The sequence below is a fragment of the Pelecanus crispus genome, chromosome 2 (genome assembly GCF_030463565.1).
Source record: "Pelecanus crispus isolate bPelCri1 chromosome 2, bPelCri1.pri, whole genome shotgun sequence".
In the NCBI taxonomy this organism is placed as follows: Eukaryota; Metazoa; Chordata; class Aves; order Pelecaniformes; family Pelecanidae; genus Pelecanus; species Pelecanus crispus.
The window spans coordinates 57,489,201-57,502,875 of NC_134644.1; the positions used below are offsets into that span (position 1 = coordinate 57,489,201).

At 42.1% G+C, this 13,675-nt stretch overlaps 1 protein-coding gene across 1 annotated transcript in view; it reads right to left on the bottom strand.

Moving 5' to 3' along the window:
- Nucleotides 1-13,675, bottom strand: part of VPS41 (VPS41 subunit of HOPS complex) — a 111,065-nt gene that overhangs the window by 69,902 nt on the left and 27,488 nt on the right. The window contains exon 4 of the mRNA XM_075704791.1: nucleotides 426-500. Within this exon, the coding sequence (XP_075560906.1) occupies nucleotides 426-500 (75 nt within the window). The remainder of the gene's footprint in view (nucleotides 1-425; nucleotides 501-13,675) is intronic.

Sequence of the window (13,675 nt, forward strand, 5' to 3'; positions counted from 1 at the left end):
TTCATAACGTGTGTGAAAATGAAAACCACCAGCCCACAGAAATCATGCCCACAAAATCCAATTTTGTGGATTTATAGCAGAAAGGCATTAAACTACTGTCTTGCAGGAACAGCAGAGTAGTCACTGAAGTATAACTGGCATAGCAGTAATGATTAAGGTGACATGTCCTCCTGCCACAGCTGTTAATCAGCTTAATACCAGTTACATTATTGACATTCTTGTAATTACTTTTCCTACGGCACATTTGTGCAAAATATATTTGACTTTAATTTTGAGTATTCAAAGGTGAGCTCAGTTCTCAAAATGGATGGTCAAAGTGGTGGTGCTAAATGCAGGATTTAACTCCACAGGTATCACAATTATCTCAAGTGTAATAGTGAGGACTGCCTGCTACCTCATTAAATATATAAATGGGTTTGTTGTACCTTGCCATCTTCTGAGCAAACACCCATGTGTTCTCCACTTTCATCCAGGCTGATCTGATTTATCTTCACTGGGCTCTAGAGAAAGAAAAGAAAAGAAAGAAAAAAGACTTTTAAAGTTGACTTTAAAGTTAAATCACCAATCACATGCTTTAACACCCCCCACACTTCCTGAGATTTATGTGTTAACGGTTGTGTAATGTTTATTTGCATGAATCAAAAAAAACCCCCACAGAATAGGTATTTCTACGGCAATGCCAAAAGACAGCCTTCTTTCCAGCCTTCTGCCTAACACTGAAATTTGACATTTTTTGCAGTTACACACTTCAGGGCTCTGGAGCTCTCATGAAGTACCAGGCTCCCAGACCTTGAGCATCTGCACCTGCACAACACAGCTGTTCGTTAAGAACCTCTCCCACTACCAAAACTCAGCATAAAACACACTGACCACACAGGCATCAAGGCAACTGAAAATTCTTCTGGTTTGGTCTGATGACTACACTGGTAATTATTTCTTCCTTCAAATCCCTTCTCTTGCTTTCATTTTAGCCTCTAATAGTGTTCTTGGAAGCGAGTATTAGAAGGTACTGAAGTGCAACATAGGTATACTCATTCTTAGACAAATGCTGAGAAAAGCCTGAAGACTGCCCCAATTTAATAAATTTTCCTTTCCCTATCCAGATATACTTGTGGTTCTCATCTACAGGGTTATACGGCACCTGTTACTGTTTACTTTAGCTTAAACATCTATCCTTACCTTAAGTACTGAGGACTAACTTATAACATCATTTGGGTAACGCAATGCATATCCTCTCCCATACAAAACCCCATCCAATTATACTCAAGTACCAAGAACCTTCTTATGTACCATGATCCTGATTTCACCCTCTGTAACAAATATCTCATCATTTCAAGCATCATTGAAGGATCTTCACCCAAGTAAGTCTCTCTTACACATTCAAGAACAACTTTTCTTACTCTCATAAAATTTTGAACGGATTGAACCACAAAACAGATCGCTTCTGTGGTTATGAGCATGATAGAAGAGAAATCCATCGTATGTTTGTGTGAAAAGAAAGTGTCACTGGAACAGTGCTGGAGCCGTGGGGTCATATTAGATGTTACACAACTGTGTCTGAAATATCACAAGTCCTTATATATGCTAGGGAAGCTGGAATTACATAAAGAGTAGATCATAAAAAGTTATATAAAAACACACTGTCCAGATGGACTATCTACAGGAGATAAACTGAGGTCTTCTCACAGCCTTTGGAAAGCTTTTCCCCATCATCTTTCACACACCAAAAAATTCCAACTCAGGAAAATGAAGTTTTCCTCTCTTCCACCTTGAAAAGAATATATGCCCAAATCACATTTCATTTTTTAGAAGTTTCTTTCTAATCAAGGTTGAACAACTGAGCCCTGCACTGCAACAGTTGCCTGATAAGCTGGGAAAAGGATGCTGCCAGCCCTTTTGCTCTCCCGCTTCCTTGCGTGCAGGAGACACCACTCTTGGTCTCACTTTGCGTCACCACAACATGCTACATGGAAACATCACAATTACTGCCCATCACAAAGTGTCCTTCCGCTGTGCATTGTTTGTCAAAAAGTGCACTGCCAAGGAAGAAGTCAAACCAACTTTCCTTACATGCTCCAGACATACTTTCATTCGCCACAGAGCGGTTGCACTGACTTGCTGTGTTTCAAAATCAGAAGCGAGCGCATCACTGGCAGTGCAGGCAGCTGATGCACATTCCCTAGCTGCGTTCCTCCCAACATGTCTTGAGGGTGTCAGCTGAGGAGCACAGCTCAAGCCCATCAGCCTGCTGGTGTGGTCAACAGCCTTGTGAAAGCTCTGATTCTCAGATGCTACACACACAGCTGGCTAACTACAGGGCTGAGTATGCTGAGTAAGGCAAGAAATGTCAGTTGTCAGTCTCACTTTCTAGAAGCTTCATAAAAATTGCTAGCATGCACTTTTATTCCAGCCTTACCTTGAAAATGCCTTTCTAAACTTCTGTTTTGCTCATCAAGGTGTAAAAGAATATTTTGTCGAGGGAAAAAAAAAAAAAAAAAAAAAAAAAAAGAAATGCCAGCACATCTCCACTATTCCCTCTATAATGAGAAACAACTCTGGCCCTCTGAAAGGACAAGCACAGAAAGTTCAACTGAGTTAATCATGGAAGTGACATGTTTTTTTGTTCTGGGCTGCATCTTAAGTTGCCATTGCCACAACTTTCTCACGAAGGTTCTTCTCTTCTTTTATTACTCTACAATTGGAAAGGCAAAAAGTCCATCTTGATTAGCCCCACCTTGACACAGGATCATATGCTAAGTTACAGTGTTCAGTTGGCCACGTTCTTTTCATCTCTCCAGCACCTACATCTGCCATCAGGGCTGACAAGACAGCAACAGTAGACCTAGGAGCAGTCCTGTGTGATGGGCGTTCTTGGAGATACTCTACTACAACAAAGCCCAAGGCAAAAATAAACAAAACAGGACTCACTAGAAGAGTCAACAGCTCAATCCTACAGTCCACACTGTTCCCATTTTGCTGCAAAATGGCTTCGATAAAGTTTGACACTGAAAAAATGAAGTGCAGGAGGTAGGCAAGGCAGACTATGTAAGTTACCTTCACATAAGAGTTGAAGACGAAGTGCAGGATAATAGAATTGTATCTGTTAAGCTGTGGTTTGAAAGCCACATGGCATACTTTGGAGATTAAATGTGTGATTGCACTCAGGTAACTGAAGAGGGCCTAGCAAGGCAAAACCTCTCGTTATATACACACAGAATGTTGTCGATGGGAGAATAGGTGATTCCACAGTATTTGCATTTTTCCCACATTCAAAATTGCGCATGATACTTCAGAATTGTTTGTTAAGTAGAAATTTGATTATATGGTATTTCATAACACTGTATATAACTGGCAACTTGTTACAAGCCTTCTGTATGCCCAACACCTCTATCAATTGTTTTCAACTTCTCCATTCTCCGATTCTTTTTTTCCTGTTGTCTGCACTATACACAGATGACAATCAAGGAAGACAGAAATTCAACTAAAAGCAGACTTGCTCACTTACACAAACCTCCAGCTAACTTCCAACAAACGGCACTACTCTAGATGACGTACACAAGGCAAAGCAAACACAAAGTTTTTTCAGCTCTCAAGTTGAATTGGCACTGTTGGCTACTAGCCTGTTCACTGACTTTACCAGTCAGAACTTTCTATGGAGCTCAGAAAGTGATGACAGACCATGAACTTAAAAACAGTCAAGGCTGAATACTAAATGCATTTAAAAATAAAGTTCCAGCAAGAATAGCCAATGCCAGGATCTTCTTGTTCAGAGCTAAGTAACAGTCAAGCCTGCCATTTCCAGAAGTGCATTCCACTGGAAAGCTGTTTAAGATTTGTATCTAAAACTATCCACAAAATCAGAAATGAAAGACCACAGATAAAATTGGTACGTGTGTTATCTAAACCAAAGTGTTTCTTCTAGAATCAGCTCCAATTCATCTTTTCATATAAATTATTTTTATAAATGTACTGCTGTGCCAGTCAGCAAAGTTACTTACCATTTAAAATTTAGTTCTATTTACACCCTGCCAACACCCTGTGGATAATTTTGATATTTCAGAAAAGAGGAGCACAGATAATTTTGTGGGTTACCCTCCCTCACCCTGCTTTTTTTTTTTAATTAATTAAACTTTATCAACTCAGCCATGGAGTTACAACTGTGCTTCCCTTGTGGTTTTTTAAACCTTATTCCAGCTAACCCACTGAAGAGTTTAATTTGCCTAGCAAAAGAAAATAGATTTTGGTTTTTACAGTACAGAATAAATGCCCTTCCTGTAACATCCCCCTTTACAGGTTGCAAAAGATGAAGAATCACTCAAGGTTAAAGAGGACACAGGTAGTCACTAACTCATCACAATCTGGAGGACTGATCACTTGATACAGTTGGAATTCGGACACGCTCTGGGGTTTGGTCAGTTGACTGTTTTAAAAGTATTTTAAACGGGTGGGGAAAAAAACCTGTCCAAATTTACAGGCATCATATTTTAAAAAAAAAAAAAAAATTAAGAATTACAACAGCTATCTGAAGTCAAAGTGTCAATCTAAAAGCTAGGAACATATCATCTATGTAAATATTACTCAAGTAAGAGATGATCTAATTTTAAACCCCATGCTATAAAACCACAGGCAGCTGCATATAAAATGTTGAGGAAATTATTAATAATGATTTAATTAGCACTACACTGGATAGTCTTTTTTTAACCTAATCAGGACCCCTAGCTTTAGGCCAAACAAGTAAAAACACACAACTTCTTTGTGGTCACAATGATACTTCCAGTACTGTATAAATAATAGTAACACACATAGTATTTCTAAAGCAACATAATTCAAATCTGGCAATAAGGAGGATCCTGTTAGTTAGGGAGGGAAATACACTGAAATAATTAACCTGGGAACAGCTTCAAAATTTCATAAAGTGTGGAAGTTCTGGCAAAGAAGGAAGAAATGCCTTCAGCTGAATTTCCATTAGCTGCAGTTTTCTTTCTGATGGAGACAAGTTTGGAATTCTGGACAACATAAGTAAGTTTGACTGTTCAAAATCAATAATGTCAAGCTGACACTATAGAACAAAAAAATGTTACCTTAATGGAAGAAAGAAAAGTTTAGGGGGAGGGAGAAAAAGCTAGCAAGCACCTTGCACATAAAGATCTAAATGCAGGCTTTTGCAAAATCCTAAATTTAAATGAAAATAAAATCAAGTATCTTCCAACAAATGTACCTCATGTGATAATCAATTACCTAATGTAAAATGCTTGAAATAAACGCACTTACTATGGATTATGTCAGCTCTTCAATTAGGAGTAAATTCACGGCCACTCAGAAAGCTTCTTTTAATGGTGTTCTTTGTGGCATCTTCTCCCCTGACGCTCATCATCAACCCACCTTATACTATGAGTCCCCCAGTGGTGACCCTGAGAAATCAATCTGCTAATGTATAATTTGTAAAGCTCCTCTGACTAACAAATGGATAATTGATTCTTTCACAAATGCTGCATCCCAATGGATATGAAGTGAATGGACAAGAAACATAAGACTGGGTTTCACTCCAATTCTGTGAGAAATACAATATTTACAAGCTAGGAATCTAAACGTTTTAATAGTTGCCTGTGACTTCATGCCTTTTAGCCATGGTTAGCAGGCAAGCAACACACACATTAGGAGTGTGAAAAGCAAAGCAGTGTTCAATCATACTTACAGCAAAGCTCATTTTACTTCAAGAGGTTCCCATCGCTAATACAACCCCCTTAAGCAGTGTTTTCATCCATTCTTTAAAAAGAATTTTCAAAAACTTCTTCTAAATTATCCCAAACATTTTTATTTATCTCTCTATACACACACACACACATATACCCAAAGAAGAAAAACACCCATAGGTCTTTTCTGCTACATTAATATGAATCTAGATCTACATAACCACTACGTAGCTGCTCTATACTAAGGCAAATCATATGTACACAGAGTTTGAATTGTAATTAAAAAAAAAAAAAAATTGTCTCCTACAAGTGCCTACTTTTCATTTATTCATGTGTTCCTATCTGCAGGACTTTCACATAAAACAAGCATTTAAAGCTCCAACATACAGCAATATGACCAATCAACCCACTGCTTAAAAAGCTAGCCAACTGGAGTAAGGACTACCATTTTTATGTTTGTATTATTTCCACCATGGTGGAGGTATCCAAGTACAAAATTCTGATCTGTAAACAGAAACTGCCTCAGTTATTGTCATAACTAAGCTAAGATCCTCTCAAAATACAAGCCTTGCTCTAGGTAGGATGAGGAACTTACTTTAAATAGAGCCCTAGCTCTTCAGCTTTTACATCCATAAATTAAGACTTTCTATATGCATCGACACCAATGAATTATGAGGCAAAGACTACTGGGAGGGAAAAAAAAACCTAGGCAAGTACTAAATATTCTATTTCTCCAAGGGTGCCTTTCCAACCCAAAATGATACCCTCAGCCCACCTAGAAGAAAGCCTAATTTACCTAATTTGTCAAAAAAGGAGTTCTAATTTCAGGGTCTTTTCCTTTTGGGAAGCGATAGGAGGTGACAGCAAATAAACTAGATAGTGAAAGAGTCTTCAACTGTTTGTTTTTGTTTGTTTGTTTGTTTTTTTAAAAAAAAAAAAGGAAGGCATGCAACAGCTAAGCACAAGCATATTACATGTTGTTTGTCCCATCTGTTTTGACTTCAGAACACGGATGCCCAGAGATCTCTTGTACTGAGGAACTACATTTAAAAGGAAGAAATTGAACCCATGCACTTTTCTTGCCCCAGGTGCTGCAGTGCTGCACTGGCTTACACATATTTTGCATATTTGTAGAGTTTTACTGATACAATAGAAGGAAAAGCAACTCAGAAAAGCAAATTGTGATGCTGTATCATGGTTTACCAGGCAAAAGTACACACATACTTATGTTTATACACAACTGAGGAACATAATGTAATAACACAAAGGTTTAAATTGAAAAGGCAGCTTTAAATGTTACAGAATAAGCTGTTCACCACTGCCTGCAATAGAAGTAGTACACTCTGAATTTACAACACTTAAATCTTCATTTGATGAAAATTTACTAATATCCACACCAACACGGTTTTGTTCAACAATACTGGCAGCCAAATTCTGGTAAGTAAGTGAGGATTCCTGCTCCAGTGCTTTTCCTATAACACTCTTGAATCTGTCATTCTCCAAATGAAAAATGGGAGATTATATTGGTTAGAAAAAAGGGAGGAGGCAAAGCTGAGGAGAGTGACAAGGTCTGGGACACAGAACAATAACAACATTAACTTTTATTTTGTCTGCAGGAAGGCAGACCTTGCCTACAAAAGAAAGATCTCAAAATCTTGTCTAAAATTAAGGGAATACGAGGACAAGGAATCTCTCATATATAGTCTGAGAAAGTGAGAAAGACCAAAAAGCCTACAGTGATTTCAATATTTTCCACATCAGTGAATCCCTTAATCTTGTTTGTCAACTACAGGGACTAAGGGGGGAAAAAAAAAAAATCCAAGGGAAAAAATATTAACAAGGGATCTCCCTAAATCTGCAATAGTTGCTAGATAATCAGAATACTTGTCTAGGAATGATGGAACTATTACTGAAAACAAATCTATACTGAAAGCCTACACTGCTTCTGAGCAGAGTTTAACTGTTAGCTAATTCCTGACAGATCCACAGTAGAATCTCTTTTCTATTAAAACACTGGTGTGTAAGGAGATACCCTCCTGGGAGCTCTGTACCAAAGTAAACAAATTACTCCCATTTCCTGGTGAGGCCACACGAATACTGTGTCCAGTTTTGGATCCCTCAGTACAAGAAGGACATTGAGGTGCTGGAGTGTATTCAGAGAAGGGCAACAAAGCTGGTGAAGGGTCTAGAGCACAAGTCTTATGAGCACCAGCTGAGGGAACTGGGGTTGTTTAGCCTGGAGAAAAGGAGGCCGAGGGGAGACCTTATCGCTCTCTACAACTACCTGAAAGGAGGTTGTAGCGAGGTGGTTGTCGGTCTCTTCTCCCAAGTAACAAGCAATAGGACAAGAGGAAATGGCTTCAAGTTGCACCAGGGGAGGTTTAGATCGGATATTAGGAAAAAATTTCTTCACGGAAAGGGTTGCCAAGCATTGGAACAGGCTGCCCAGGGAAGTGGCTGAGTCACCATCCCCGGAGGTATTTAAAAGACATGTAGATGTGGTGCTTAGGGACATGGTTTAGTGGTGGACTTGGCAGTGTTAGGTTTGTGGTTGGACTCCATGATCTTAAAAGGTCTTTTCCAACCTAAATGATTCCATGATTCCTTCTCTCCCCAGGCTCCCTTTTGCTATCTGCTGTATAACTGCAGGGCTTCAACGATGGTATGTCCTAAGCCTGCCTCTACTTCTTTGTTGCTATCTGCGTATTAAAGTCATCTGAGAACATGAAGCAGTTCCCCATCACACACCCATGGGGAGGGCTGAAGTACAGGTCAGGGACTAAGGGCGGGCTGCAGGCAATGACTACACACACCTTCCTCAGAAGGCCCAACACAGCGTGGGAGAAGACTGTACCAGGCAATCTGGAGGTTCACCTCACTGATTTCTCTAACTGCTTTCTTTTCAGAACAGCTCCCCAAGCACAATGAACTTGCTCATCATTGAGCATTAACCTTCCACACAGGCTACTGAATTATAAAGTGGGCTTTGAAGAACAATCCAAAAAAACCCATAACCAGACCTCTGAGGATGAAACTTAGTGGGGCACTTTCACAGCTTGTTTCTAACACAGTACCACCACCAGTACCACCACCACCACCATTAACGTATTTAACAGGCTTTTGTAGAATTCTAGCCCCAAAGTAGAAAGTATGAGACTTTTCTCCATTTTTTGATAAGCCACGTTTCAGAGAGGTGACTGATGAGAGGCCAACCAGGTTATACAGCGCAAGTTCTTGCCAGCACAGGTTTTCTTTTTAGACATTATTTTACTGGTGCTTTGACCAAACAACTTTTAAAGAAGCAGAGGCTCTTGGCTATTCTTCTCAGGGGTCACGCATTGTTGTGCCAACATCATTTCCAGGAAAGTTTTCACAACAGCCATGACGCTCATCCCCCTCCCTGACCTAAGACAGGACAGAGGACATAACCACATGGATCCTAGCATTCCTGCTTCTCCATTTCCATTACGTAGCCATTATTTTCTCCACAACTACATGGTTTTCTTCCTTCTATCAGCTCCTATAGTGAAAAACTGCACTAAGTATTTTTTCCAGTTATCTTAGCCTGTCAGCCACTCCACTACAGACTGATCTGGCAGAGATGAGCCGGGGGCTCCTGAGATAGTTAGAGCTCACAAGGAAACCTTCGTGAAACACCCGAGGGAAACAAGGGATGTTCCACTAAGAAGGTGACACGGCCAACAGCCCAGATGAAATGCCTCTACACGAACACACGCAGCATGGGGAACGAACAGGAGGAGCTGGAAGCTGCTGTGCTACTAGACAGCTACGACCTGATTGCCATAACCGAAACCTGGCGGGACGAATCCCACGACTGGAATGCGGCTATTGATGGCCACAGGCTCTTCAGAAGGGACAGGCGAGGAAGGAGGGGCGGAGGCGTTGCCCTCTACATAAAGAAATCAATACAGTGTGAAGAGCTGTCCCTGAAGAATAGCCACGAGCAGGTCGAAAGCTTACGGGTAAGAGTCAGAGACAGAGGCAACAAAGGGAACCTTGTGGTTGGTGTCTACTACAGGCTGCCTGATCAAGGGGAGCCTGCTGACGAAGCCTTCTTCCTCCAGCTCCGGGAGGCTTCGCGCTTGCAGACTCTTGTCGTGCTGGGGGACTTCAACCACCCCGACATTTGCTGGAAAAGCAACACGGCGAGCTGTAGGCAATCCAGGAGATTCCTGGAATGCACAGATGACAACTTCCTAAGCCAGGTAATAGACACACCTACCCGAGGGGACGCCGATACTGGATCTGATGGTCACCAATGCAACTGAGCTCATCAGTGATGTCAAGACTGGAGGCAGCCTGGGCTGCAGTGATCACGCATTGGTGGAGTTCACGCTCCTGAGGGACATGGGAAAAGCGAGGAGTACAGTCAGGACCCTAAATTTTAGGAAAGCAAACTTCCAGCTCTTCAAGGAGTTAGTCAGAAGGACCCCCTGGGAGACAGTCCTCAGGGACAGGGGAACGGAACAGAGCTGGCAGATCTTTAAGGACACCTTCCATAGAGCACAAGAGCTATCAGTCCCCAAGTGTAAAAAATCAGGCAAGAAAGGGAAGAGACCAGCATGGCTGAGTCGAGACCTGCTGGTCAAACTAAAGAGTAAGAGGGAACTGCACAGGCAGTGGAAGCAGGGACAGGTGTCCTGGGGGGAATACAGGGAAACGGCCCGGTTGTGTAGGGAGGAGGTCAGGAAGGCCAAGGCGAGGATGGAGCTGAATTTGGCAAGGGACGTAAAGAATAACAAGAAGGGCTTCTACAGGTATATCAACCAGAAAAGGAAGGTTAAAGAAAGCGTACCCCCCTTGATGAACAAGAAAGGCAACCTTGTATCAATGGACGAGGAGAAGGCTGAGGTATTCAGCAACTTCTTTGCCTCAGTCTTCACCGGCAACTTCTCTCCTCACCCCTCCCGAATCGATGGACCAAAAGATGCGGACCAGGGGGGTAAAGCCCCTCCCACTGTAAGGGAAGATCAGGTTCGAGACCACCTGAAGAATCTCAATGTACACAAGTCTATGGGACCTGATGAGATGCATCCCAGAGTCCTGAGGGAATTGGCTGATGTAGTTGCCAAGCCACTCTCCATGATATTTCAAAAGTCATGGCAGTCAAGTGAAGTCCCTGCTGACTGGAAAAAGGGGAATGTTGTGCCCATTTTTAAAAAGCGAAGAAAGGAGGACCCTGGGAACTATCGACCTGTCGGCCTCACCTCTGTGCCTGGGAAGATCATGGAACAGATCCTCCTAGAAGATATGCTCAAGCACATGGAGGACAGAGAGGTGATTCGAGACAGCCAGCACGGATTCACCAAGGGCAAGTCCTGCCTGACCAACCTAGTGGCTTTCTATGAAGGAGTGACTGCATCGGTGGACAAGGGAAAAGCAATGGATGTCATCTACTTGGATTTCTGTAAAGCGTTCGACACAGTCCCCCACAACATCCTGCTCTCTAAATTGGAGAGATATGGGTTTGATGGGTGAACTGTTCGATGGATAAGGAATTGGCTGGATGGTCACATCCAGAGGGTAGTGGTCAACGGCTCGATGTCCACTTGGAGACCGGTGACAAGCGGAGTCCCTCAGGGGTCCGTACTGGCACCGGTGCTATTTAACATCTTCATCAATGACATAGACAGTGGGATCGAGTGCACCCTCAGCAAGTTTGCAGACAGCACCAAGCTGAGTGGTGCGGTTGACACACCAGGAGGACGAGATGCCATCCAGAGGGACCTGGACAAGCTGGAGAGGTGGGCCTCTGTGAACCTCATGAGGTTCAACAAGGCCAAGTGCAAGGTCCTGCACCTGGGACGGGGCAACCCCCAATATCAGTACAGGCTGGGGGATGAAGAGATTGAGAGCAGCCCTGCGGAGAAGGACTTGGGGGTACTGGTGGATGAAAAGCTGGACATGAGCCAGCAATGTGCGCTTGCAGCCCAGAAAGCCAACCGTATCCTGGGCTGCATCAAAAGAAGCGTGGCCAGCAGGTCGAGGGAGGTGATTCTGCCCCTCTACTCTGCTCTGGTAAGACCTCATCTGGAGCACTGCGTCCAGCTCTGGGGCCCTCAGCACAAGAAGGACATGGACCTGCTGGAGCAGGTGCAGAAGAGGGCCACCAAAATGATCCCAGGGCTGGAACACCTCTCCTACGAGGCCAGGCTGAGAGAGTTGGGATTGTTCAGCCCAGAGAAGAGAAGGCTGCAAGGAGACCTTATTGCAGCCTTCCAGTACTTGAAGGGGGCCTACAGGAAAGATGGGGAGAATCTTTTTAGCAAGGCCTGTTGTGACAGGACAAGGAATAACGGATTTAAACTAAAGAAGAATAGATTTAGACTAGACATAAGAAAGAAATTTTTTACAATGAGGGTGGTCAGGCACTGGAACAGGTTGCCCAGAGAGGTGGTAGAGGCCCCATCCCTGGCAACATTCAAGGTCAGGTTGGATGGGGCTCTGAGCAACCTGATCTAGTTAAAGCTGTCCCTGCTTACTGCAGGGGGGTTGGGCTAGATGACCTCTAAAGGTCCCTTCCAACCCAAAGCATTCTATGATTCTATCCCAAACTGATGGCTACTGAAATCAGTGAAAAGATCTTTCACTGTTGGAATTAGACAGAAGCAGAAATATTAAAAGGGAAGGAATTCCTTTTCCTGGTTGAAACTGACATAACTAGTCGTATTCCTGGCATAGTTAACTATTAGACTGGGTGATCAGTGCTGAAGTTCATCCAATAGCTAGAGCTCAAGTGCCATTTTCCATGTAAACATTCCGTTATCAACACCGGTACAGATTGGCATAAGTCAGAGCTATATGCAATAATAAATACATTTCCTGCTTACTGAAAGCATTGTATTCTCTTTGGACACCAACTCTGGAACTTCCTTTATTTGCAATTATATCATCTGGGAAAGTCTCACAAACCCATCAGAGATACTCAACAATGACCGATGTTGGGTGTCTGATTCTTGACAGGATCCTAAAATCATCTGCAAATCAAAAAGATGGGGGGAGAGGGAGGAGAGTACTCACACAAGTAGAAACTATGGATCATGAAGTGCACTGTAACTTACCGTAAGTAGCATACTGTATGCCATACCCTCACTGTGACAGTAACACAGGGAAAGCTAAATGTGAAGATTAATTGATCCTGTGCAACTTCCTCAATGCATTTACATACAAAGAGGCTCTATTTCAATACCAGTGAAGTGTAGACGATTGCTTATAATAACCTTTAAATAAAGTAGATCAAAAAAGCAAACACATTAATTCATTCCTCCATCTTTTTACACTGCTCACATTTCACAGCCTCTATCTTCAAAACTGCCAAGACCTGCAGCAACTACAGACTTCAATTAGCAGCCAGTTTAGGGTTACAGTGGTGAACCTTCCAACACCAAAATACTGATTTCTGAAATTTCTTATACTCCTATTTTTCTGTGTCACAGGACACCGAGTGGAACTAGCTTCTTCAGCAGCATCACAGTGGAGATGGCCAGCTTGAAAGTGGCTACTTTTGTCAGCAGCTACTCTGAGGGTATTAATACCCAAGACTGGTCAAATCTGGACTGGCCATGTTTAGCATTCCATCAGGAGTGCAGTGAACAACTGCTATACTCACTGTCATGTCTTTTAAAACAAATAAGTCTCATCCTTCAGAAAGGAATCTTTATTAGATTTACAAAGTTCATTATCAATAATATCTTACCCCCTATGGGAAAAAATACTTAGTTTTGCTTTCATGTTTTGTTCATCATATTATGCCCCTGTTATGTCATTCTGTGTTTTTAATAGTGCTGCATTTTTATTGTTAATAGAAACAAAGGGCTGTAGCTCTATCATTAATGTCAACTTGTATAAAAACCATTGTCTTCCAGAACTCAGTTGCTTTGGACTTTCTAACTAGGAAAACATTTTCTAATGCAAGTAATATTTTATTAATGCCAGAACTCTGAATAATTCTGACAAGCAAA